This window comes from Triticum urartu, chromosome 5, assembly GCF_003073215.2.
Source record: "Triticum urartu cultivar G1812 chromosome 5, Tu2.1, whole genome shotgun sequence".
In the NCBI taxonomy this organism is placed as follows: Eukaryota; Viridiplantae; Streptophyta; class Magnoliopsida; order Poales; family Poaceae; genus Triticum; species Triticum urartu.
This window is the reverse complement of record NC_053026.1, coordinates 256,604,144-256,632,084: the sequence shown is the minus strand read 5'-3', so window position 1 is coordinate 256,632,084 and position 27,941 is coordinate 256,604,144. Positions and strand designations below refer to the sequence as shown.

At 49.4% G+C, this 27,941-nt stretch overlaps 1 protein-coding gene across 1 annotated transcript; it reads left to right on the top strand.

The window, feature by feature from the left end:
• Window positions 1-349: 349 nt before the first annotated feature.
• Window positions 350-26,173, top strand: LOC125508532 (exocyst complex component 5). The gene is made up of 24 exons (XM_048673258.1): window positions 350-552; window positions 627-824; window positions 938-1,012; window positions 3,123-3,224; window positions 3,350-3,400; window positions 3,480-3,585; window positions 4,387-4,500; window positions 4,587-4,678; window positions 5,353-5,521; window positions 5,791-5,867; window positions 5,951-6,049; window positions 6,145-6,235; window positions 17,494-17,579; window positions 17,651-17,827; window positions 18,139-18,192; window positions 18,281-18,409; window positions 18,523-18,615; window positions 18,688-18,834; window positions 22,626-22,723; window positions 22,802-22,886; window positions 24,760-24,818; window positions 25,474-25,572; window positions 25,660-25,743; window positions 25,836-26,173. The coding sequence occupies exons 1-24, from the start codon at window positions 490-492 to the stop codon at window positions 25,906-25,908; spliced, it is 2,421 nt and encodes an 806-aa protein (XP_048529215.1). The 5' UTR covers window positions 350-489; the 3' UTR covers window positions 25,909-26,173.
• The last annotated feature ends 1,768 nt before the right edge of the window (window positions 26,174-27,941 follow it).

Sequence of the window (27,941 nt, the reverse complement as noted above, 5' to 3'; positions counted from 1 at the left end):
ACCGCGCCAGCAAGAAGGATGTGATGACTTTTTTAAAGGCTGGCATTGTATGCCGGTCGCTAATATAGTGTCAGCATGAACTTTGAACGATGACATGACTGGTGGCATTGATCTATGGCCGCAGTTTTTTTAAATTTGTACTTGAACATGAAATAGGTCTCTTGCATTAGACGCATAGCCGACCCAAAAAGAAACAAAACAAACGCCGAGCAAGCGACCGACGAAAAACGGACAAATTCACTATCCGTTTGGGTCGGTGTATGGAATTGCTCTAACAATCCTAACCGTTCCAGCATGGTGCCTTCGTTGAATAGAAAATCCCAAGTTCGACGAAGAAAAAGAAAAAAAAAGATGCGCCTGGCCTGAGCCGTTGTCGATTCCTTCTCGTCCGGCCCGCCCAAACCCAGTCAGCTCACCCAATTTTCCAGATCATACACAAGAGCCGCTGCCCATCCTCCTCCCCTAGATCTCTCCGGCCGGTAGGCAGCCATGCCGTCGCCGAATGACCCGCCCGCGGCGTTGCCCCTCACCCTCGACCTCGAGGACTTCAAGGTGCGCCCCCTTATTCGATTCGTTCTGTATCTCCCCTCCTTCCATCCAGACCTAAGCGCTGCGTGGTTTTGCAGGGGGATTTTTCCTTCGACGCGCTCTTCGGGAGCCTGGTGGATGAGCTTCTGCCGGAGTTCCACGGGGAGGATGCGGCAGGGGTACCCCCGCCGCCGCCGCCCCTGCTCGGGGCCGCGCCACCCGTTTTCCCCGCGGTCGACGAGCTTCTCGGGCTCTTCAAGCATTCCTGCAAGGAACTTGTCGACTTGCGTCGTCAGGTCGGTTGCCGCCGGTCCTGGTGGTAGCAGCCTGCGTGATTGGGTGTGTGGGTGGTTGTCCGGTGATGGTATATGCTGATGCTGGTGTTTCTTTTTCTTCCTTTTGTGGATAGATTGATAAGAGGCTCCAAAATCTGAAGAAAGAGGTGGCTACACAGGACGCCAAGCATCGCAAGACACTCGGGGAGGTTAGTTAGCATGCTTGCAAGTTCTCTACGTGTTGACTATATTGTTAATGTTAGTATATTATAGGAAGATAAATGAATGAGACCATAATGGAAAAACAATGCAGATGAGAAACCAGACGAGCCATATATAGAGATTGGAAGTACAATTAACTCTGATACGGTGAAGACATAATGCAAAGTCTTACCGTTTGGAATATTATCTTTAGGCGTTCCTTGTTTCCTCTGGTTGTGCTATTCACTGGGATGAAAGTGCCACTCTAGGCTCGTAGTTAATTAGTTATATATGCCATCAATTACACATAAATGATCAAGTTGGGGGAATCTTTTGTTACCTATATAGGTTAACTTTGTTCTTTTGTTTTCATCGTCGTATGGTACATGTCAACGTATGACGATGAGTAGGTTCCCAGTTTTAAGATCTTCACCCAATCGAATCTATTCAACTGTCTGTTAGATGTCTAAGACTTTATATATTATAATTTTTTCTTACTGTGTCTCTACCCCTCTTGTCCTGTTGGACCTGTTCAGTTGCTAAGAAGGGACATTTTCCTTTAGTAATACAGTTATACCCAGGCAAAGTTTACTAGGCCATTCTGTAGAGAACCTAATGAATAATGCTGAAAAGGGCAGTCCGTGGTGCGAGAATCCAAAGAGACATAACTATAGCAGAAAAAAGTGCAAGGCATGCATTTGATGAGCTTCTATAGAAGAATGACTGTCGTGTTTAATATTTGGTGACTTCTATGCTTCCATCAAATTTTAGTTATGAAGGAAATTTCTGACTAGGGAAATACGCAGAAGAGATTTGTATCCTGTTCACACATTTTTCTATTTGCATTTGGTTACCAGCATCTTAGGGTCTATCATTCTGTCAAATGCATCTCTGGAATGGGGATGCTGTTCGATTTTAGAAACTCAGCTGCATGTTTCGATACTTTACCATTTTAATGTGATCTGACTAGGCTTTTGTCAGTTAGGATCCTGGCAAATAGGATCATGTTGTCCCTTGAGAAATACTTTTTTGTAAGGTTCCCTATGAATTACTTTGCGCAATAATCTCCTTTCGAACCCTTCAGCACAAAGTGCCCAGTTGGAACAATTTTTTTGGATTGACCATAGATGCTGTTCAGTAAAAATAAAACACCTTAGTTCAACCCTTTAGCATAAAGTGTCCAGTCGGAACAAAATCTTTGGACTGACCATAGGCGCTGTTCAGTAAATAGTACACATTAGCCGCCCACATTCTGGTTGGGCAATCAGTGTTATAGTTCAATACCGGAACATTGTTTATAAGGCGTCCCGCCTTCGGCGCTTAGGCGGCAAGGCGCCCTGGCAGCGCCTTGAAATTATGCCTGCTTTAGGCACTTAGGCGTTGGTGCTCACCTTAGGGCGACTTAGCACCTTATAAACAATGCACCGGAGAGTCTGGCAGAAAAAAGAAAGAGCTACAAGAATCCATGTATTTGGTTTCCAAGTTGCAACTGATCACTTCTGTTTCCAGACTTGAGAAAAATTGCTCTTTTGAGAAGTTGTAAAGCTTAAATCTGGAGTTAATTTTAATTTTTTGTGGGTTCTTACATGGATATGGAATCATCAGTATGATTCCACACCAGTAATGTTCTTGTTCTGTAGTGAAGCAATCAAAGTAATTGGTGAAAATATTTTATATTTTAGCTTAATCATTGAGTGAACGCGAAGTTTGATGACTTCATTTTTTTTAGAAAAATGAGATATTCCAATTGTAACCAGATATTGCTGCCATCTTTCAACAGAAAACAAGTTTTGATTATGTGTCTTTGAATAAAAAAATACATGAAGATGGTTATTTTGTGCAAAACTTTCGTGAATTACTGCCAAATGTTGCCAGTCTTTAGTATGGCAGTCTGTTAGATGCACTTTCTATGCATGTCCAAGATCAATACGCAACTTTGTTCAATGTTGTTGTCTCATCAAATTTAAAAGAAGAGCTGGCTGTTTGATTTCTTGTCCCCTTAACTTTATGAAATATAAGTTACACCTATGCCATGGAATATTATTCTAATATTTGCAAGTTTTGCTGAACTAGTGATTCTGGTTCATTTTATATGTTCACTGTTTTATTGTTCTCCAGCTTGAGAAAGGTGTGGACGGTTTATTTGATAGCTTTGCTAGGTTGGATTCTCGAATCTCCAGTGTCGGGCAAACTGCTGCCAAAATTGGTGACCATCTACAGGTGATCATATATTATGCAGTATCTTTCTGTTATTATGTATATCCATTGACAGTAACTTTACTCTTTGGTTAGTTTTTCTGTTGCTCTCTCCAATCCTAACGTTAGAAATACTTTTCATCTCTCAGAGTGCAGAATCTCAGAGGGAAACTGCCAGTCAGACGATTGATCTCATCAAGGTATCGTAATCTAGTTTGAGGCAAATGTTGTTCTGTTTACTGGTATTGATTTCGTTAATTGAAATATGCTTCTTTTTAGTATTTGATGGAATTCAACAGCACACCTGGGGACCTTATGGAACTTTCTCCTTTATTTTCTGATGACAGCCGTGTTGCTGAGGCTGCTTCAATTGCACAGAAATTGCGTAAGCTCTCATAACTTGTTCCTTTCTTTCTAATATCAAGTGAACTACGTACAATTTTTTGTTGCACTTCACATTGTTTCGTTCATCTAGTAGCGATAGCATGTTTTTGTTGTTATGAATAGAGCTTGTTGTATTGTACAGCCCAAATGGCAACTATAACTATACAGTAGGACACTTGGGCTTCAGGTCAATTTACTAGACCTAGACCAATAGGAAACATACAATAAAAATCTAGATCATGGGAACTGTAATACACTCTTATACTATGTTCCATATCTTATCTGTACTACGCATTTATTTGCTTGATTTGTTTTTCATGCACAAACACCTTGGAAAGTTGGCATATAGTGTGGAGCTGAATTTCAATTTGTTCCTAGCCCTTGTACATGCTTACCTTTATACTGCTCGGATCAACAATGGTCAATTACCAAAATTACTTCAGTTGCCATGTAAATATCCTCTTCTTTTCTGGTGGGCATCATTTTTATGTAGAGAAGTGGGTGCACGTGTGTGCTGGTGTTTTCTGTGTGTGTGGGTGGGTGGGTGTGTGTTGGGGGGGGGGGGTTGCTTTGGAAAAAGGCCATCACGGTTACATATGTATATCTTAGTTCATTTTTTAACTTTATGCTATTTTTCATTTTTTATCAGCTAGACTTCACAACTATGTGTTATTTAGCAAGAGCGTCGGTTAGCAATAAATGCAAAACTATGTTGAGCTTCAGATAGTAGTTTTTCTGTTTATCTTTTGAGGTCTCTCGGCACTCATGTTTATCCTAATACAATGCACATATGCTAATGTAGGATCGTTTGCTGAGGAGGATGTTGGAAGGCATGGTGTCACGTCGGCAGTAGGTTCTGCTAATGCAAGCCGTGGTTTGGAGGTTGCAGTTGCAAATCTTCAAGAATATTGCAATGGTCTGTTTTCTTCCCATAAGTTCCCTTGGCACTTCCCTTAGCTATTATTTTTTGCATCTACTTACGACTTCTTATCTTATGTTTAGAACTGGAGAATAGATTATTATCTCGGTTTGATACTGCATCACAGAGACGAGAGTTGTCAACAATGGCAGAATGTGCAAAAATTTTGTCGCAGGTTTGTACTCGATGCAAGGGACATGGCACTGTTTTTCATGCTCAGTTTGGCTGGTTCAAAGAACTCCTTTTTAGACCATTGTGATAGTGTCCACGATGTAGCACCAGTCAAGGTTAAGATAAGGATCACTGTTTTGAATTCTTGATTTGATATTTCTGCCAAGTGTATGATTATGGGAGCACCTCTGCACCTTTTTGGCCTGTTCAGCGTTGCTTTGATATGCCCTAATGCTTACTGGGCTTGATGAGCTCAGGCACCTGATTATTAGATATGCCCTAAAGGTGTCTTGATAAAAGTATCTATAAGCCTCTGCAAACATACCAGCATGCGAGCATCTGCAAACATATCAGTTTGTGAGTATCTGTAAGACTGCAAACATGTCAGCCAAATAAGTAGACCCCCCACCAACTTTGAAGCTGTAACTTCTTTAGTTCTTTCTGGATAGTAGCTTAAGCTTATTGAGTTATTAAGCCTGAAAATAAGCTGGTTGTTTGGCCCCTGGTTATGGTTTCTCCCGATGATTCCACAGGTATACAATACTACCCCTGCTCCTAAATATAAGACGTTTTTGCAGTTCAAATTGAACTGCAAAAACGTCCTATATTTAAGAACAGAGGAAGTATTATTTAAGTTTTCTCGATTTAACATACTTTATCATGCTACATTGAATGCAGTTCAATCGGGGAACCAGTGCCATGCAACACTATGTTGCAACACGACCAATGTTCATTGATGTGGAAATTATGAATACTGATATTCAAGTTGTTCTTGGTGACGATGGTCCCCAAGCTGACTCCAGTAGTATAGCAGAGGGTCTCTCTATCTTGTACAAGGAAATTGCTGGTATGCACAAATTCTATTTTGACAGTTATTGTTTCTAAGTTGTAGAAGGGGAGCCTTGGCGCAGTGGTAAAAGCTGCTGCCTTGTGACCCTGGCTCAAGTCCTGGAAACAGCCTCTTACAGAAATGTTGGGAAAGACTGCATACGATAGACCCAAAGTGGTCAGACCCTGCGCAAGCGGGAGCTACATGCACCGGGCTGCCCTTTATTGTTTCTAAGTTGTACTTGGATGCTAATTTATGGTAATCTGATTGTCCTATTGCTGCTTCAGATACTGTGAGAAAAGAGGCAACTACAATAATGGCTGTCTTTCCTTCTCCGAATGAGGTCATGTCAATTCTTGTGCAGGTATGTTTTGGAAAGCAGTCCTCTCTGTGACCAACATTGCTTAGCTTATTGATAAAGCAAAAAACTAATGTACTCCGTTTCAGCGAGTGTTAGAACAAAGGGTCACAGCAATTCTTGATAAACTTTTGATAAGGCCTTCTCTTGCTAGCTTGCCTCCAATAGAAGAAGGTGGCCTTCTACATGTAAGCACTCTGTACACTATCTACTTCCAAATAGTTTTTTTTTGACATAATTCACTGAAGCATGAGATCTTGTTCCCGTCGAATTGTAATGGCAGTATCTGAGAGTTCTGTCAGTAGCATATGACAAGACAAAAGAGCTTGCCAAAGAGTTGCAGTCTATCGGCTGTGGGGATTTGGATATTGAAGGTACATTGTATTGCAATCTCTTAGTTGTTTCCCCTCTGATCCAAAATAAGTGTCGCAGTTTTGAACTAAGGTTAGTTCAACCTTGGTTCAAAACTGCGACACTTATTATGGATTGGAGGGAGTAATACTATATATTCATTTGGAGCAATTTGCCGTTCCTTTGCTTGCGAAAGAAATATTGACCCATGATCCTTGATTACATCTATTTTAGATCAAGTTCCATTTAATATATTGGGTCTAAAGCAGGATTTGGGAACCGGCAAGTAACTGCCCAGTTTTCGTGAAACTACTGGGCACATACTTATTTTTGGAGCCCTGGTTCACCGTTAATACCCCCAAATGCAAAACATAGCTATCAAAATAGGTATATGCTAGTTTCTACTGCATGTTCTAACATTATTACTGAAACTTTTTTGAAACAACAACAAAGCCTTTCAGTCCCAAACAAGTTGGGTTAGGCTAGAGTCGAAACCCATCAGATATGGAAACCGATTCATGGTTCTTCTGTAGCATTGATCCCAAATATCGAAAGGCGTCCTTCTGAGGTACTACCTGCCCATCAAGGCTAACTTCCTCCTCGTCGTGCCTAGTAGTACTGAAACCGCATCTCATGTACTCAATTTCAGTTCTGAAAAGCCTAAAACCTTTCGATTCTAAAGTCTGTCTCCAAAGCTCTAACTTTCTGTTAACCCCGTTCGACTATCGTCGACTAGCACCACATCATCCGCAAAGAGCATACACCATGGGATATTTCCTTGTATATCCCTTGTGACCTCACCCATCACCAAAGCAAAAAGATAATGGCTAAAATCTGACCCTTGGTGCGGTCTTGTTTCAATTGGAAAATCATTAGTGTCGCCACCACTTGTCCGAACACTTTTCACAACATTATCGTACATGTCCTTGACGAGGGTAATGTACTTTGTGTTTCTCCAAGGCCCACCACATGATATTTTGCGGTATTTTATCGTAGGCTTTCTCCAAGTCAATGAACAACATAAGCAAGTCCTTCTTTTGCTCTTTGTATCCCTCCATAAGTTGTCGTACCAAGAAAATGGCTTCCATGGTTGACCTCCCAGGCATGAAACCAAACTGATTTTTTGCCACGCTTGTCATTCTTCTTAAGTGGTGCTCAATGACTCTCCCATAGCCTTATTGTATGGCTCATCAGTTTTTTTTCGAGAAAACGCAAAAGCTTTGCGTTTCATTGTATTGAAAAGAAAGAGTGTTTTATGTTACAGTCCTCCTGGGAGGCGAATTACAGTCAGGGGACATGAGTTAGTGCACGTCCCAGGTCGGGGGCAAGACTACTCTGAGTCCAGCAGCGCCTGCCGTAGCCCAAAGTTTGGCTTCCTCCTTGATGCCGTGAACTAGCGCCCGGATGGAAGGGCGTGCGTCGTTGAAGACGCAATCGTTGCGGTGCTTCCAGATCATCCAGGAGGTAAGAAGTGTCGCGGATGCCAGCCCCTTGCGCATCGCCTTGGGCGTGACCTGCCGGGCATCATGCCACCAATCAAAGAGGGTAGCCTCGTTGCTCGGGGGCTGCATGTCATGCGCATCCAGGAAAGGATCTCGAACCAGACGTGCCTCGAGAAGGAACACCCAAGGAGGAGATGGCGCATTGTTTCAGGCTCCTGGCAGCAAAGAGGGCAACTGTTGTGGTGCTGCAGTCCATGTCGGGCGAGGCGGTCCGCCGTCCAACATCGATCCAAGCTGACAAGCCAGAGGAAGAACTTCACTCTGGGGGGTGCCCAACTCTTCCATGTGAGCCTCCAGTTGCCGCAGGTCATCGAGCCGTGGAAGGAAGCAGTGTATGCAGATTTAGCGGTGTAGATGCCCGACGCCGTCCACTTCCACACGAGCTGGTCAGGCGCGTCAGAGAGCGTTGTGCTCTCGATCAAGCGCCATAGCAGGATGTACTGGCCGATTTCGTGAATGCCCACAACTCCGTGGATGTCTCGCGCCCAAAGGTGCCCCGGCAAGCCGTCGGCAACCGACGTGACCTTCCTTCTCCTTTTGGGAATGCAGGAGTGCAGGAGAGGCGCGATTTCGCGGACAGAGCGTCCTCCAATCCATCTGTCCTCCTAGAACTTCGTGCTCTGACCGTTGCCAAGGACGGTGTAAGTGCTGGCAAAGAAGAAGGCGCTCCTCAGCGGAAAACTGCAGGTCCAAGCCACTCCAAGCGCGGCGATCGTTGGTGCGGCTGAACCAGAGCCAACGGACACGGAGCGAAAGGCCGTGCGCTCCAGGTCATGGACTCCCAGTCCACCTAAGGACAGTGGGTGGGCAACACGGCGCCAATTGACATGGCAGTGCCCTCCTTTGGCTTCGGCGCGGCCAGCCCAAAGGAAGCCGCGTTGGATTTTTTCAAGCAGCTTGGGAGTCTTCTTTGGAGGGGCAAGCACAAGCAACTGGTGGAGCGGAATCGCGCCTAGGACCGATTTTACTAGGGCGAGGCGGCCGGCTCGGTTCATCAGCCACGCCTTCCAAGAGGGGAGGCTCCTGGCCACCCTGTCGACGAGGGGTAGTGGTAGGACTAGGGTTCCTACCGGCTCTACTACGTAGGTTGTAGGGGCAAGGAGGGAGTGGACGCGGCGAGGAACGGGCGCGCCGGCGGCAGGGCGCCGTCGCGGCTTGGGTTGAAGGCGGCGGCGGCTTGGCTGCAGCGGCTAGGGTTTCCGGCTCCTCTAGGAGCCGGGCAACAAAAGATAATAATAGTCTTTATTGCTTGCCTCAAAACGATGTCTTACATGAGTATTTATAACTTTAGCCTAAGATAACTTTCCTAAGATAACTTGCCTAAGATAACTTGTGGGCCAAGCCCCTAATACTAATGCCCGTTGGGCCTTTTCCTAGAATAGACCAAGCCGGTCATAACATCTCTCCCCGCCTGCGCAAACAGCTCGTCCTCGAGCTGAAAGTCTGGATAGTGTTGACGGAAATCCTCACGCTGCTCCCAAGTAGCCTCCTCCGGAAGGCCCGCCCACTGAATTAGGACGAACCAGACGCCACGACGGAGCTGGGCCTGCAGCACCTTTGCTGGCTCTGGAAGAATGCGACCATCGGTGGTTGGAGGAAGCGCCGGAGGAGCCGCCGGTGGCTCGCCACGGAAAGGCTTGAGCAGCCCCACATGGAACACGTCGTGGATGCGGGCGCGGGCTGGAAGCTGAAGACGATAGGCCACCTTCCCAATGCGCTCCACGACAGGGAAGGGCCCGGCGTAGCGAGGGCCAAGCTTGCGCTTCGCGCGCGGGTCCAGTGACTGCGTAGAGCGGTGGAGAAGACGCAGCCACACCCAGTCACCCACTGCGAACTCCGCCTCGCGATGATGATCGTCGTAGTAGTGCTTGGCCGTCTGCTGGGCCTGAAGGAGACGCTGACGGACCTCAGCCAACATCTCATCACGGGAGCGGATAAGGTCACCCGCAACCGCCGTTCGAGCCGTCTCCGGGTCGACCGGAAGTATAGGCGGGGGTGGTCGACCATAGGCCACCTCAAATGGCGTCGCGCGCAGGGCGGAGTGATAAGAAGTGTTGTAGCAGTACTCCGCCCAAGAGAGCCAGTCCACCCAAGCGCGAGGCCGATCACCTGTCACACAACGCAAATACATGGCAATGACTGACTTTGTTAACCACCTTAGATTGACCGTCCGTCTGAGGATGGAACGCTGTACTCAGGCGGAGCTGGACACTCGCCATCCTGAAGAGGTCGCGCCAGACATGGCCCGTGAAGACTGGGTCCCGATCACTGACGATCGATGTCGGGAACCCGTGTAGACGGACTATGCCGTCGAAGAAGGCCCGGGCCACGGATGCCGCCGTGTATGGATGGCCAAGCGCGATGAAGTGGGCGTACTTAGAGAAGCGATCGATCACCGTGAGGATGACCGACTTGCCCCCCACCTTGGGAAGGCCCTCGATGAAGTCCAAGGAGATATCCGCCCAAACCTGAGATGGCACCTCCAAGGGCTGAAGGAGCCCCGCCGGCCTCAGGGTCTCTGTCTTGTTGCGCTGGCAAGTCTGACAAGACCGAACCCAGTCGCGGACTAGGGCACGATCGCCAGGGATGTAGAAGTCGGCGCGAAGACGATGGAGGGTTTTCTGCACACCCTCATGGCCCGCCGAGTGGGCGAGCTGCAACACCTGGTGACGGAGATCATCATGCGCCGGGACAAAGATCCGGCGCCCATGGAGGAGCAGTCCGTCAGCGAAGCGCCAGGGCTCCTCCAAGTCGCCGGCCGCGAGCTGCTGCTGAAGAAGTGCAACGTCATCTGCCGTCGCAGTGGCGCGGCGAATGTCGGCGAATAGACCGAACGATGGCCCGGAGCGGATGCACAGGGCCGTCCCGGCGGACGCGTCGGCGGTTGGCGCGAGGTCGGAATCGCGACGGGACAGCGCGTCGGCCACGGTGTTAAGACGGCCCGGCCGATATTCGACGGAGAAGTCAAAGCCGAAGAGCTTGCTGATCCACTGGTGCTGCGGAACGGTCGACAGCCGTTGATCCAGCAAGAACTTCAGGCTGTAGTGGTCCGTGCGAATGTGGAAGGTCCGCCCCCACAAGTATGGCTGCCAATGACGCACGGCCTGGACGAGGCCAATGAGCTCCCGCTCGTAAGCTGCCAACTTAAGATGGCGCGGAGCGAAAGGCCGGCTGAAGGCGCCCGAGGCGTCACAGTCCACCACGAACGGGCGGTCAAAGTCGGGCATCTGGAGGACGGGGCCCGTCGTGAGGGCCCCCTTGAGGGCCTCGAATGCCGTCGTCGCCTCGTCGTCCCAGGCGAAGGCGTCGCGGCGAAGCAACCGCGTGAGGGGCGCCGCGATGAGTCTGAACTCCCGGATAAACTTCCGGTAGTAGCCGGCGAGTCCGAGGAACCCGCGGAGAGCCCGCGGCGAGTGGGGCGTCGGCCAGGCGGAGACGGCCGCCACCTTATCGGCGTCCATAGCCACCTCGTCGGCCGAGATGACATGGCCGAGGTAGGCGACGGTAGGCGTCCCGAACGAGCACTTCGAGCGCTTAAGGTGGAGGTGGTGCGCCCGAAGCTCGTTGAAGACGATGGCGACGTGCTGGAGATGTTCGGCCCAGGTGGCGCTGTAGATAAGAATGTCATCAAAGAAAACAAGCACAAACCGCCGTAAGTAGGGTCGAAGGACGTCGTTCATCAGGGCCTGGAACGTCGCCGGGGCGTTGGCGAGGCCGAAAGGCATCACCAAGAACTCGAAGTGGCCATGGTGGGTGCGAAACGCCGTCTTGGCGATGTCGTCCGGATGCATGCGCACCTGATGATAGCCCGACCGGAGATCGAGCTTGGTGAAGAAGCGTGCCCCATGGAGCTCATCCAAGAGCTCGTCGACCACCGGTATAGGGAACTTGTCCTTGAGTGTGAGTGCGTTGAGGGCGCGGTAGTCGATGCAGAAACGCCATGTGCCGTCTGACTTACGGACGAGAAGCACCGGCGCCGTGAAGGGCGACGTGGAGATCCGGATGATGCCTGCGGCGAGCATCAGGGCACACTGGCGCTCCAACTCATCCTTCTGCAGCTGGGGGTAGCGGTAGGGTCACACCGCCACCGGAGTGGAGCCTGGTACGAGGTGAATACGATGGTCGTACACCCGGGCAGGCGGAAGACCCCGAGGATCGTCGAAGAGGTCGCTGTGCTGCTGCAGAAGAGAATCCAGCAGGGGGTGCTCGGCCTCCGAGGACGCGGCAGCCAGCTGGAGGTGTGGCATGGCCGGCGCGGCGCCCCCAAGGCCGTCCCACCGGATGCGGCGGCCCTGCCGCCAGAATGTCATCGTGAGCGCATCGAAATCCCATAGGATGGGGCCGAGGGTCCGGAGAAAGTCCACCCCGAGGATGAAGTCGAAGCAGCCCAGATCGATCCCTGCACAGGTGATGGAAAAGTGTTCGCCGCCGATGGAGATGGGAATGTCGCGGGCGAGCCCATGGCATCGGAGGCGATCGCCGTTCGCCACTGTGATCCGCAGGCGCTCCCCGCCCGTCGTCAGGAGGGCTAGCCGACGCATGGTCGACTCGGGCAGAAAGTTGTGTGTGGAGCTCGTATCCAGCAGGGCCACCAGTCGCTCGCCATGGATCGTCACGGGCAGCAGCATGGTTCGCTCGCCCCGGATGCCGGCCAGGGCGTGAAGGGAGACGACGCACGCCGTCGCTGCGGAATCCGCGGCCGCGTCCTCGGTCGCCGCAGGCGGATGTAACGGGTCGGGTGAGTCGTCCTCCTCGGTGTAGTCGACCGTCTCTAAATAAGAGAGGCGGGGGCAGACATGGGTCGGCGTGTAGGGCTCATCGTAGTTGAAGCAGAGACCCTGACGGCGACGCTCCTGCTGCTCGGCCGGTGACAACCGACGGAAGGGCCGTGTGGCGGCCGGGGGTGTGGCCGTCGCGGCTGGAAGAGGCCGACCCGAGGCTGAGGAAGTCGGCGCTGGCCGACTGGGCTGGCGACCACTCCGTCCGAGTGGCTGCTGCAGTGCCTGGGCCCGTTGCTCGAAGGCCCGGGCGTAGTACATGGCCGTCTGGAGGTCGGGGGGATCCCGGAGCTCGACGTCCACGCGGATATGGTCCGGCAGACCGCCCACAAAGAGCTCGGCGCGCTGGGTCGCGGAGACGCCCGGCGCGTGGCACGCCAGGGTCTGGAAGCGGTCGGCGTAGTCCTGCACCGTAGATGTGAACGGTAAACGACCGAGGGCCACCAGTCGGCTCCAGCGGATAGGAGGCCCAAAACGGAGGAGACAGAGCTCCCGGAAGCGCTCCCAAGGTGGCATGCCGCCCTCGTCCTGCTCGAGGGCGTAGTACCAGGTCTGCGCTGCGCCTCGGAGATGATAGGACGCGAGCCAGGTACGATCCGAAGCGAGCGTCCGCTGCCCTCGAAAGAACTGCTCGCACTGGTTGAGCCAGTTGAGGGGGTCATCCGTGCCCTCGTAGGTGGCGAAGTCCAGTTTGGCAAAGCGAGAGGGTGTCGGCCCGCCGTGCCCGGGGGCGGCCGCAGTCGCCGCCGGCGCGTATGCTGGGTCGGGAAGCGCCGGGGCGTGGTTCGCCGAGCTGGAGGGTTGATCAAACCGCAGTGAGGGCGTCGGGTGTTCCGGCGCCGTGGAGTAGACCGGGCCCGGAGACGAGCCGGTTCCCAAGCGGGGATCGGCGATGGTGACGGTGGAAACTGCACCTGGTGCAGGGGCTGACCCGTAGCCCTAGGCGCGGGTGGTGGTACTGTCAATGGCGGCGGCGCCTGGTGGAGTTGCTGCACCGGCGCCTGCGGCGTGGGGGCCGGCGGTGGCGTCGGAAGAAGCTGCTGGGTCGGGCCCCCCAGCGGCGCGGTGGAGGCCGACCATGCTGGCCACGGCTGTCCCGCAGCCGAGTAGTGCGGCAGCAGCAGCGGCGGCTGGGACGCCCCTTCGTAGGGTGCCTGGAAGGCCGGGGCGGGCCACTGTAGCGACGGCGGCCCGTAGGCGGTGGTGCCGGCGCTCGGTGGCGGGGGCTGGTTCCCGGCGAGGTAGAGGGTAATACCCCTGACCGCCTGGACAAGCTCCCGCAGGGTGCCCGACACCTCCTCGGGCGAGAGGAGCGGAGGCGGGTCCGCCGTGATGGTGATGGGCGCTGTCGGTGTGGTGGCGGTGGTGCCAGATGCGATCTCCGCCATCGCGGTGGAAATGGCTGGCGGCAGCGAGAGTGGGACGGAGGTGGATGGTAGCGGCAGCGGTGATGGAGATTGTGACATGATTGGCTTGGTGTCTCTGGATACCAAATTGGTAGGACTAGGGTTCCTACCGGCTCTACTGCGTAGGTTGTAGGGGCAAGGAGGGAGTGGACGCGGCGAGGAACGGGCGCGCCGGCGGCAGGGCGCCGTCGCGGCTTGGGTTGAAGGCGGCGGCGGCTTGGCTGCAGCGGCTAGGGTTTCCGGCTCCTCTAGGAGCCGGGCAACAAAAGATAATAATAGTCTGCCTCAAAACGATGTCTTACATGAGTATTTATAACTTTAGCCTAAGATAACTTTCCTAAGATAACTTGCCTAAGATAACTTGTGGGCCAAGCCCCTAATACTAATGCCCGTTGGGCCTTTTCCTAGAATAGACCAAGCCGGTCATAACAGGTAGCAGCTGCGCGGCAGTAGGTCGTCGGATGGTGAGGGGGATGCCTAGGTAGGTGAGGGGGAACTCGACGATCGGGCAACCCAGGAGCTGGACGGCGGGAGCAGCCTCGTCGGCCTCACAGCAAATGAGTGTGGCAGCGCTCTTGGCGTAGTTAACATGCAGTCCAGAGGCCTGGCCGAACAGGTGCAGGATGGCCTTGACCGCTTCCATGTCGTCAGAGTGGGGATGGCAGAACAGGACGACGTCGTCCGCATACAGCGAGGTTGGCGGGACGGATCTTGTGGGATGCAGTCTGCGCAAGACTCCCATGTCCGCAGCACGCTTGAAGAGTCGCCCAAGAATGTCCACGGCGAGGACAAACAGCTGAGGTGAGACGGGGTCGCCCTGGCGCAGGCCCGGTAATTAATACAACTTCGAACACCCCCCGTGTCCTTGAGGATTGGTACTAATATAGTCCGCCTCCATCTTCGGGCATCTTGTTTGACCGAAAAATGAGGTTGAAAAAGCTTAATTAGCCATGCCATTGCCGTGTCTCCAAGGCCTCTCCACACCTCAATGGGGATACAATCAGGGCCCATTGCCTTGCCTCCTTTCATGCTATTTAGAGCCTCACTGACCCCGGGCTCCTGGATTTGTCGTGCAAAACATGTGTTCGTATCATCAAAGGAGTTGTCCAGCTCAATGGTAGAGCTCTCATTCTCTCCATTGAATAACTTGTCAAATTACTATCGCCATCTATTCTTGATCTCCTCCTTAACCAGAAGCCGATCTACTCCGTCTTTGATGCACTTGACTTGGTTGACATCCCTCGTCTTCCTCTCTCGGATCTTGGCCATCTTATAGATGTCCCTTTCATTTTCCTTCGTGTTTAATCATGGGTAGAGGTCCTGACTCCTTGCGGGGCATACACGCTGATAACATTGAGAACCAAGTCCCCAACGACCAGCTTGGATAATCCGCCCTCTTGCCTCTTGACGTCTACCACTCCATATTTGAGGCTCTTGTTGATCAAGGTGCTTACTTCATTTCTGTTTGTAGTTGTCCCTGTATTACCGCAACTTGAAGCCGGTGTCCTCTACCTCCTTCGCCGTCTGTCCCTTCCATTTGGCTTCTTCAACGCATGGGATATCAACGCCTCTCCTCACCGCTGCATCCACCAACTCCCATAACTTACCCGCCGGGGACCCTACGTCCAGCTACCAATGCAGATCCTACTAGGCTCAATTAGCTTCCTTAACCTTCACACTCGTCGAGTCAAATGCGAAGAGCCTAGCTCATTTTTTACTACACTCGGGCGTCAATGTAGCGCACCACTAAGGATGCGGCGACCTGATCCTTGACCACATATCACTGTATCCAGATTGAGATACGGGCGTGTCACCAAGGGGGTGATGGCCGGTCCTTGCCCATTTAACACCACACTCGGGTTCCGATATGGCACGTTGCTAAGAGGATTACGCCCCAATGATGTACTTCTGGGTTTCATCTCCATAAGAATGGCTGAGTTTTGATGTTAGCTCGCCAAGCTTATCACAACCCTCCTTTACCTGGGTTTGGGACCGGCTATGTTGAGACCACGTAGTCGGAGACTTGGAGTTATAATTTCGGAGAAATGGTTTCTATCCAGAAAGCCCAAGGTTTTGGTGAAATTTCTGACAACAAAAATGCTAGCAGTAGACTGTTCGCAAAATCTTGGCCTGAACAATGGTAAATATGTTGGATAGTACATACCTTTAGTATCGCTTGGATATTTGGTTTAATTAATTTCTGCATGCAGTATCATTAATATCTACTATATTCCTGAATGAACTTGTCTTTTGGCGTGGTCTGTTGTGGCGCCCTAAGTAAATATACCAAGTTAAAACATGCTAATTTCTTAGGTTAGCAAACTGTTCTTTCTATCAATGCATCCAGAGATAAGTTTTGTGTTTTCTCAAGAGAGAAAACCCTTCATATGCAATCACAACCAAACACCCAAGATAACGACTCATGGTTATAGACGAGTATAACAAAGGATGCAACCAACACAATCACCGGCCTTAACTCCACCCATCCACACCATGCCTTTACACTGTCGATGTGTTTAGGCATTGGCCACCTAGACTCCTGAGCCATGCCGCCCGCCATGAGCCCATGACAAACGGTAGGTAATCCTTGGCAAGGCGTCAACCATGTCACCCTAGGTTGCAGTTTCAACATGGCGCTGGCGCCCTGGAATGTATGTGCGCCAAAGTCATGAGCCGACGATGGTATCCACAATATTCAGTGAGCCTCCAAATGGTGGTCCCCATGGGCGCAGCAGCAAGCTTGCCTTGCCGATTCCCTGGCTGGTGTCAAATTTGCAACAACCACGTCAAGACACAGCAGCGGACCGCCAGGATCGCCTGCAGCCATGGAGGCGGGCAAACCTTGCTGACCCACCGGCCACCGCATGCTGACAGAGGACACCACTCATGTGTCCAGAGTGTGCCCGGAGGAACTGCTTACGCTTTTGAAGCTGTGGCCCTGTGCACAGGCCTTCCGCGAGTAACTCCCGAAGAAGTTTGCTCGCGGCCAGTTTAGTGGTGGAACGCTGAATCTGCGGCATGCCATTGGCGTGGCCCAGGTGCTACTCATGAGCTTGGATCCACCGGCGGCTTTCCGCCTGGAAGGGCAGGAGCTGCCGCAGCTCGGTGGCTGCCCGCAGCAAGGAAGGACAACACCACTCCATGCATGCACAGCTTGCCACTGAAGGTGGCGAGGAGCCACCCTGCCACCACCGCCACGCCACACCAACTGCGCCTGCGACAACCATCCCGGGGAGCAGGGGCAGTGTGAGGACGAGGAGAGGAGCCACCCTGCCACCACCGCCACGCCACACCAACCGCGCCTGCGACAACCATCATGGGGAGCAGGGGCAGTGTGAGGACGAGGAGAGGACTCATGGGAGAGCGCAGGAGAAGCCCTACTGCCGTCACCAGCAGTGGCGACGGTCACAATGAGAGGGAAGGAGGAGCGGTGCCTATGTGTTGGCCCGTGAGCCGCCTGGGAGACCGAAGTTTTTTTCTCCTCCTACCCGCATACTTTAATTGAAGGTTCTCTAGTCAGAACCATTCTCTTACATCTGAAGCGCACTTGCAGATATGTGTAGTACCATCATGATTATGTCCATATTTCTTGTAGGTCTCACTGAGTCTATATATGTTTCCCACAAAGACGAGTACACGGAATTCGAGCATGCATCACTCAGACAGCTATATCAATCAAAGGTTATAATTTTGCTTTTATAGATTGTATTATTTTCGAATATTGTTGTTGGTCACATTGATGTACTTGGCAGATGGCTGAATTAAGAGCCGAGGCCAAGCAACAATCTGAATCAACTGGGTCAATTGGCCGTGCAAAAGGAGCATCCTTGAATACCTCACCCCAGCAGCTGATCTCAGTTACTGTAGTGACCGAATTTGTTCGTTGGAATGAGGAAGCAATATCGAGATGCACACTGTTGTTTTCTCAGGTGAAACTAATTTTCCTTGTACTAATTATTAATATGTTCCTTGGTAAATAATTTCTGTGTTTGCATTAAGCTTTTGAAAATTGATATCCAAAATAGTTTCAAGAATAATACAATCTATAAAAGCAAAAGAATAAACATGTTATTTTAAGCCACAAGGCCTTGGCCTGTTATTGGCAAGGCCATGTTTCTCCTATAATCTGGAAGTTAATTTCATAGTTGTTCAACTGTGTTCTTTTATTACATAAAGAGACCAATGTATTGTTTTCTGTTTGAACCTACTCTACTTTTCTCACAGTTATAATCTTTTGCAGCCTACTACTGTTGCAGCTAATGTCAGATCCATATTTGCGTGTTTGCTTGATCAAGTAAGTAAAGAACCATGGGCCAGTAATAACATATGGCAGTCTTCAAAGTATGATGCTAGTCTAATGACAACGTTGTTTTGTTATATAGGTCAGCCAATATTTAACTGTTGGGCTTGACGGTGCTAGAGAGAGTTTGAACGAGGCTGCAGCTATGAGGGATAGATATGTTATTGGGACAAGTGTTAGTAGAAGGGTTGCCGCGGCTGCTGCTTCTGCTGTATGCCTTCTTTTCTGTTCTTTAATCTACTTCTAGTTTTTGGCCACGAGGCACATCTGGTCATGGACATTATCCGTGGATGAAGGAGTTAGCTAGATTTAAACTATTTGCAGGCAGAGGCGGCGGCTGCTGCTGGTGAGAGTAGCTTTAGATCCTTCATGATCGCTGTGCAGCGTTGTGCCAGTAGTGTAGCTTATCTTCAACAGGTAATTTGGCTAAACATGCAACCTAGATTGCTAGGTGATGAACCATGCTGATTTTATCCTTCTCCTGTGTAGTACTTCTCAAATACTATATCACGTCTCCTGCTGCCTGTCGATGGTGCCCATCCATCTGCTTGTGAAGATATGGGATCGGCAGTATCTGTTGTGGAGGCTGCTGCTCATAAAGGACTGTTACAATGCATTGATACAGTCATGTGTGAGGTTTGCACCTTCTCTTTTCCCTTTTCATGTCCAAACAAATTTATGGTGCCATGGGAATTATACGTACTGTAAATCAACTATGGAATAACAAAAAGGTACTGTGAACAAATAATGAGGAAAACTTGCGAACTGTTATTTATGAGTTGATTAAACTATTGAATCAACAGACTAATGGACAATGGATGATATTATTTCAAATTGATCCCATGCATGTATTGTAGTTTGGTGTGAGAACTTGCTTGTGTATGGTTCTGAGGAGTAATGGCAGGGGGCTCACCTTGATCAGTGTCATGCCATGCCACCGCAAAGGCTTCCAGTATACCGGATTTCGGACATTCGGACTGGTCTGCGGACACTTTAGGGACTTGGTTGGATGGCAAAAGTGGTCCGGACACTGCGGTCCGGACATACGGGAGGTTTGAGGGTCCGCTTTGGAGATGTCCTTATACCTTGAGCAACTGTCTCTTCCACCGTAGCTTCAATGGAATCTGTAATCTGTTCTTCCACTTGTTCATCTGGCATAAAATTTGCATTCTCTCCTGCTGCATAATTCACTTGATCTTGATGAGCGGTCTGTGCCGAAACGTTGCCACTTTCACGAGTACTTGGATTAGAACTAGTGCCACATTTACGGCATTAAATTGTCACTCAAATCACTACATTGCATATTATTACAAGCTATTCTAAAATGCTACTAAAATTCAGAAAATATACCTCTCCCTTTGTATTTGCTAACCCCTTTCCCTTCCTTTCCATTTTCTAAATGCTAGTCTGCTAGTGGCACCGTGTGCCACTGGTTTCTGGTGGGTGGTGGCGGAGCGCTGAGAGGCCGAGCTGCCGAGCTCCACCCTACAGCCGGGCGGTGGCAAATAGCCAGGCGGTGGTGAGTGGGCCAGTAGTGGCGGCAGCGCAGTGCACCAGTCGGCGGTCGCTGCCTCACTGGGGCAGTAGAACTGCGACTCAGGGTGGGCGGCTGCATCGATTACTAAGTCTCTGGATGAGTTCTCTGGCGACGATGAGGTAGGCAACACTAAGAATCGGCGAGGGGAGGGGAGCAGGCGAGCGGTGGCTTGCACACGTCGGGCGGGTGTTGTGCATCGCGTGCACTGAACAAGCGGTAATGAGGGGAGGGGAGCGATGTCGTATACTGGTCGAGCGGCGAGCGGAGGGGAGTGGCGGCTTGCACTAGTCGTTGTCGAGTGATTCAGGTCTTGCTCTCTCGCCGCCAGACTCTTACTCATGGGGATGATGTAAAGAGACGTGGTCATGTGGGGGTTTAGGGCCAAAATAGCCAGCTTATTATATGGTAGTATTTTTTTTCTTCTGAAAATTCTGGGTGGCAGCCAGACTCTTACTCATGGGGATGATGCAAAGTGACATGGTCATGTGGGGGTTTGTGGGCCAAAATAGCCAGAATATTATATGGTAGTATTTTTCTTTCTGAAAATTCTGGGTGGGCCATGACCCACCCTCCATACCTTCCACACTCTCTAGGTCTGCCAATGGTGGATGAAACAGCTGATGGAGAGGCGGTGGAGCTGGTTGACTGGTTTTCCAAGGATCTGGAAGAAATCCGCAACTAATCAAGTTCATGGCGCCTAGGACCAGTCCCACCAGAAGGCCTGTGCGTCGATCCTGAACACAATGGGACACACTGGAAACATGAAGAGAGGTGCCATTTGCTGCCTGAACATGGAGAGGAGTATCAGGAGAACTAGGAGGACAGGTGGAGTTCGTTGTTATGTGAAAAGAAGCACCAGAATCTGGAACCCATGGCGCTGATATACTTGTAGGTGGTGGTGGTGTGAGGAAGACCTGTGTGCAGAGGCAAACATACAACGAACCAACGCAACCATCTCTTGCTCAGTGGGGAAGATATGAGGGCCTGACTGAGAAGAGTCAGTGGAGCTCTGCTGACCTCTCTTCATGTTTACCTGAGCCCGTTTATTATTGTAGCAGTTCCGAGAAGTGTGCCCTGGTTTACGACAGTAGCCACAGAAGAGACCGTAAGGAGTGCCAGCTCAGGTAAAGCCTCCAAAAGCGATGGTCAATGTCTGCTGACCTCTCTTCAAATTTAGGATGAAGGCGTCGTAGAGACAGATCATCTCTGTCTGAGCTCGCTGCAGCTTACAGCGATGACAAGTGTGACAGACATCAACACCCTGAGAGTCAAGCTGACGTCATGCTGTAGACATCAGGCGAAAGAAGTCACCCATGGTAGCATACATCTGCTGCAGCGACTGAATCTCCCTGAGAATGCAACGGAACATTGCCTCGTTGTGAGGCTCACACTGTTGCTGAAGACAAGCCCACATCAGCTAGTAAGTAGCAAGGGACACAATGTTCATTGAAAGAACATCATCATGCTAGTAACAACAGTGGCCTTAGTCTGAGCATTATCAAGCAGCCAGGTTCGTCTAGGTCTCCAACGCTGAAAGACAAGGATGTTCTCCCGAGCGGCATCATCGACATCCGGCTGGATGACATGCTCAGCTGGTGGCAAAGTGGGTCAAGGCGGACAGGGGCGGTCGACCATAAGAAAGGCCGAAGCCGCTGGCCAGCCATGTGAACTTGCATTTGCAGCCCATACTCTGGGAAGTTATTGCCATTGAAGATGGCCAGTGGTCGCGGAATTGTAATCATGCCTGTACGGGAGGCACCATGGAGCCAAGAAGGCTGGGGGGCAGCACTTGGTGCTGCTGATTTGGGATCTGCAGGACGTGCTGCTGTCAGGGAAGCAGCCAGCTCGAGGACGATGGATGGCGGCCGGGGTGTCAAGCACAGTGGCTGCCGGGCAGCATATCTGCTGCATTGTAGAAGCAAGGGCCGCACACTCGGCAGGGTGCAGCAGGTGGGGACGAGATTTCCCTTGGGTGCACTGGCGGCTTGATGTGGAGCCACGAGGCGACGATTGGAGGGTCCAGGGAGCGATCAGTGGAGAGAAGGGTGAGTTAAGAGGCTACAGTGGCACAGCTTTGGTGGGCCGATGGAGGCTGGGCAGTGCTGTAACCCTAGCCCTGAAAATATACACTTCAGTACATACGAAAATAGAACCCTAGAAAGGAGAAACTACACAGCTAACAGTTACACTTGACAATAATTATCAATACCATGGGCAAATAACGAACGAAAGGAAACTAATGCTCATGGTACAGTTAATAATGTTTTTCGAATTGATCGTGTACCGTATTTTTATTAACTCGGGCATGGCTCAGAGGTGCGAGATTTGAGCGCTCACCCTAGATTGGTCATCTATGCCTCCAACCAAAGCTAAGAGGGCTACATGTAAATGAGTGAGCTCTTGAAAACTTCGTTTATTTCTTGATTTATGATGAAATTAGACCTAGCTGGCATATGCAGAACGAAAACAAGTACTCCCTCTGTTCCGAAATGAACCACAACAAGTATTTCGGAACGGAGGGAGTACTTTGTTTCTTCTTTAAGTGATTGCACTATAATGAAATAATTACATTATCTTTAAGGGATTGATGTCCAATGCTACCTTAATCTTTTATGTTTAACTTTCTTCTAAAGAATATCACTTTTTGTCGATTTGGTTTGCCAAGAGTAGGGCCGACTGTGCTGCAGCATGTATGCTACAGTATTTGCACCAATAACATAATCTGTCAAACTGTATTCATGTTGGAAGCTATGAGTTGATACGGTGAATTGATGAATATAATCCCCAATTGCCTCGATAATTGAATGATTTACACAATTGACTGGTGTCACAGGGTATTTTTCAGTAATTTTTAGTTCATAAGCATAATGCCTTTTGCTTTGCTTCCCAGGTTGAAAGATTGTTATCTTCAGAACAGAAAGCAACAGATTATCGGTCACCAGATGATGGAGCTGCACCAGATCATCGGCCAACAAATGCTTGCATAAGGTGCTCATTTGTATATTTGTGCTTCGCATGGTCCAAGATAACTAAATTAACTAATCTATCGTTGTTGGTTTATGCCAGAATTGTAGCCTACCTTTCTCGTGTTCTCGAGGTTGCATTCAGCGCCCTGGAAGGTCTAAATAAACAGTCCTTTTTGACTGAATTGGTATGTCACTAAATGATAATTCTTCACTCTCAAGCGATTGGTTTTCTTTTGTGTACGAATATGCAAATTCACAAGGTCATGCAGAACTAATATACTACGGATTCAAGAAATAAGGATAGGACATGTTTTTTTTCGAGAAACTGGATAGGACATGTTTTTGCATATTGCATCGTGATGCATGCACATGGTTTTTAAGGTGGGAATGCGAAATGGTGTGATGCCTTAGGGTGTGTTTGGCTTTTAGCCCAACCTTGCCTTGCCAAAATTTTGGTGAAAGTTTGCTAGCCCATTATCTGCCAACATTGGCAAGAAAATTGAACTAGTGTGGACAAAATAGTATTGGCTTGCCAAAAAATCAGCTATGCTCAAAACAAATACCCAAGTTTTTGGACCAAAATATTGCTAAGGTATCTTTTGGGCACAATTCAAACATGCCCTTAGAATCCTAGGAGCAGAGCAGTTAGCAGGGTGAGGGGCAATTTAATGATGAATCATGAGGGAAGAACCAGTGAGTGCAAGCGGAGCGAATCCCAAACAGCAAAAGAGCAGGACAAAGCATGAAATATCATGCACCAAACAGAAAATAAGGAGCACCACCAAGTGCACACAAAAAAAGCAGTGCACGGTGCTGGACCTTTGAGCGCTTGGCGCGCCGTGGTCTGCAGCGCGCACCCTGTTACATCTTCTGTGATCAGACTATGGAGACGATGGCTCATCTCCTCACAGGCTGCTCCTTCTCGCGCATGGTGTGGCATGAGGTGCTTTCCTGGATCTGATTGACGGCTCGGCCTCCCGAGGCAGGGGATGTCTCCTTGGACTGGTGGCAGGCTGCTTGCCTCTCGGTCCAGACCTTGGTCCGAAAGGGCATGTCCTCAACCATCATGCTGGTTGCTTGGTGCATCTGGAAGCACCGCAATGCGATCACCTTTGATAGCGCACAACTCAGCCTATCCAGCCTCCTTGACACGATTAGGACGGAAGCCAGAGCATTGGGCGACTGCGGGCGCGAGCGGCCTAGCTGCGTTGGTCCCGGCTGCTGATATGGCTGGCATTTAGTGGCATTGGGTGCTTGTCTGTGAGCTTGTACAAACTCTTCTTCTATCAATGAATCAAAATGCAAGGCTTTTGCGTTTTCTCAAAAAAAAAGCAGTGCAGAGAAGAAACACAACACTAAACACACCACACAGCACAAGGCAACAAAACGACCCGGAGGCTCAGATTTGAGAGGGATTCATGGGGGCTCAGATTGATTTGAGATCTGGCAGCGGTAAGCTCGAGGTCACCATGGGAGGACCTTGATGGCTGGCGGCAGCAGCAGGATCTCGACTTCCTCTTCTCCTATTGTGTCACCTCTGCTCCAGGAGCAGCCACATCAATAATGCGGCGGTGAATGTGTGGCGGTAGTTACTTACGCTGCCGCCATATGATATACTGCTAAGTTGAGGGCAAGACATTATCATCTTAGGTCCTAGTACGCCTTAACACTGAAGCGACGCCTTGAAAACCATGTGCATATTCAGTACTCCCTAGCATAACTATGCTAGATGTGTCTTTGAATCTGTTGTATGTATTGAATCAAAACTCGGGCAAAGGGCATCTTGATGTTGACATAACATGTTTCACTCTGCAATTTCTGCACTGGTCATCATATCAAAATTTATGATAGCAACTGGGTGTTTTAAATTTTTATTACAAGCAAACACATGGAAGTGCCTGAGACATCTCGTGCAAGCACTATACTGTGATCTAATATACCAAGTAAACACATGTAACAGTGCTCCAATATTGATAATGTTCATCTGTTTGTGATTCTTTACTCAATGTTATATTGGCATGGTAAATATGTACCATAAATAACTGAGCTGTGCCTTAGGGAAACCGCTTGCACAAGGGTCTGCTTAATCATTGGCAGAAGTTCACATTTAGTCCGAGGTACTCTTCTATCATCATATGAATTATCTTTACCTTTTGATCTTTTTATTCATATGACTCTTATGTTTAGTACTGCATTTTGTAACATCAGGAAGGCTTGTGCCCTATCAGGAACAACAACAACAAATTTCGCAGCACCATCCTCGCAAAAAGAAAAAAAAACATAACACTATGCGATGTCAAAACTTGGGTCAAACTACACATTAGGAGAATTTATGCCTCCCCACCCCTCCAAATTTAATAAAGTCAAGGTGGACGATGTGTGGGTGGCATAACCATACTTGTCTGTATTGCTAGATCCCATCAATTAAGATCTGTAGTATCCGTTTTAGGGTGATTTTGCCATCAAATACAAAATTTACTCTGCAAAGGATATTAGAAGTTATACAGCTGAGTATGTAAACTTATGCCAGGTAATATTAGCTTGAACAAATTCATGCTAAATCACTAGTCAATTACCTATATTTGTATGGATAAAGTTGGCACCCTATAGTCCGAGATAGCCATGCCTTATAACATCCTTATATATGGTCTAACATATTGTTGTTCACTGCATATGGACTATTGGCCAATTGCCCGGTCAGCCCAGGTTGGTGTCTAAAAGGTTGTCTTTCTTGGCTGAGCTGATTGTACAGAGCAATGTTTGTTTTTGCAGTGGTGGGCTACGGTTGAAACGTGACATTACTGAGTATGGTGAGTTTGTCCGTAGCTTCAATGCCCCTTCCATAGACGAGAAGTTTGAACTGCTTGGAATGTAAGTGTGTTTTTCTATAGTTCTTTTCCCCCCTGATGTTTTGTCTGAATTTTGTCCTTGACGTTTCTTTGCATTATGTGTTTGCAGCATGGCTAATGTCTTTATTGTTGCTCCGGAAAGTCTAGCTTCCTTGTTTGAAGGAACCCCCAGCATCCGGAAGGATGCTTTACGGTAGGGACCTGACTCCCTGCATATATAGTGAGACGTCTCTTTTATACCACTGTTTGATAAACTTGCGGCTAAAGTTGGGATCTGAATTACAGGTTCATTCAACTCCGGGATGACTACAAGACAGCAAAAATTGCTTCGATGCTTAACAGTATAATGTCTGAATAAAATTCACTTGAAGGTTGATGATTGTCAAGCGGTGGAACGCTATGAAATGCTGCAGGGTCATCCCAATCTATTTTGACCATCAGTGTAGCCTGTATAATTGAGCTTCAATATTATGTTAATTCTTTTGGTTCCCTTTGTTTATCTGTTTCTAACTTGTTCTGCCTTGCTGAATCTTAGTTTTACATGTGCGGGTCCATGAAACCCTTGTAGCAAACTGGATAGACAAGCATTATTTTTGTCTAGTAATAGCATTATGTTTGCGAAATGCCTATGTTAGTTTTACCTCAGACTGGTCACAGTCGATGGTCAAGCATAATTAGGTATCGTAACATTGTTGGTTTTTTTTTGAAAGAACCGGTGAGCCATCGGCATTCATATATTAAGCAGGTAGAGAGCGGGAAACATGTTCATGATCAAGTGATCATGGGTGGTTACAAGAGGTTGGTTTCGAAGACCCTGAACACCAGGGCTGAGGAGGGATATCCTGCTGTCTAGCCTGGATCTCCTAATGGCGTTGCCAGGCATTTGGCCCCTGCTAGTTTCCAACTCTCTGCATCTCTTCTTATCGCTGTGATCACAGAGCAGATTTGGCTTGGCTCGTGTCTGAAAAAATTCTGTTGTTTCTCTCCCTCCAGATGTGCCATGTGACGAGGAAGATCATTGTCTTGAGCTTTTCTCTGAGTCTTGGTCTTGATTGTTGAATGAGGCTGCGCATGATGCAAATGGAGGAGGTACAATGAGGCTGCGCATGATGCAAATGGAGGAGGTGCTGTGATCTGAGGGGGCGGCAAGGCGCCGTAGCCTGTCACATTCATTCCAGGCCGAGATCCTTCGCCATATTTCCTTACTGACCGGGCACTCCCAGAAGAGATGTACTGACGTCTTAAGATTTCTTGTGCAAAGAGCACAGAAGTAACCATTCTCCCATCCTCTGTGTTGGAGTTGATCGTTGCACCAAAGACGGTTTTTGAGCAAGAGCCAGAAGAAAACTTTTAAGTTTCCAGGTGCCCATGTTTTCCATATCAGGTGTTTGTCGTCTGTCTTCTGTAAGCTGCCGAATTGCTCTTTGTAAGCAGATTTTGCACTGTACACGCCCGCGCTGTGAAGATGCCAGGAGATTTTATCATCCACTTGTGGTTGCAGCGATATTGCTTCGGCCCGCAGTGCTCTCCATAGGATGATGAAGCTGTGAATCAGGTTCTCATTGGGTCGTATCTTCATGTCCAGCACCCATTTGTCATTTTCAAGCGCATCAGCAACGCATCTGTTTTTGCCCCGTGATTGCTTGAACAGTCCTGGAAACAGAGTGACAAGGCTTGGAGAGGTGATCCATGGGGATTGCCAGAAGGAAGCTGTTCTGCCGTTTCCAAGAGTTACAAAGGTTGCATGGTCGAACAAGGCTTTGTCATCCTTGTCACAAGGTAGGTCTGAGCCCTTCCAAGGTCTGTCTTCAGTTTGCCATGACAGCCACAACCATCTGAGTCGCAAAGCGCGAGAGAAATCCTGTAGGTCATGGATCCCTAGGCCTCCGTATTCCGTCGGCGTACAAACTTGCTTCCAGGCAACCTTGCATTTGCCACCAGTAAGCTCGTCTTCTTGTGTCCAAAGAAATTTTCTGCGGGCTTTATCAATCTCTCTGAAGAGAAGCTTTGGTGGCCGAAGAACAAAGAGCGCAAAAGTTGGGATCGCCGAGAGAACGCTCCAAACAAGCACTCTTCTCCTTGCGATATTCATCAATTTATGCTTCCAGCCAGCTAGACGAGCTCGGATGAGGTCCAGGATGAACTGAAAGTGAACCATTTTGGCACGTCCGAGGCTTATTGGTAATCCCAAGTAGCGTATTGGGAAGGCAACAATCTGTCCGCCAAACGCATGCAGAACTTCCTGAAGGTTAATGTGATCACAGCGAATGGGCGTGATGGTGCACTTGCTGATGTTGAGGTGCAGGCCTGAGACTTCCCCAAAGCTGGTGATGATCTGAAACTGTCAAGCTCTTCCCGAACTGGGTTTGCGAAGATGACAACATCATCAGC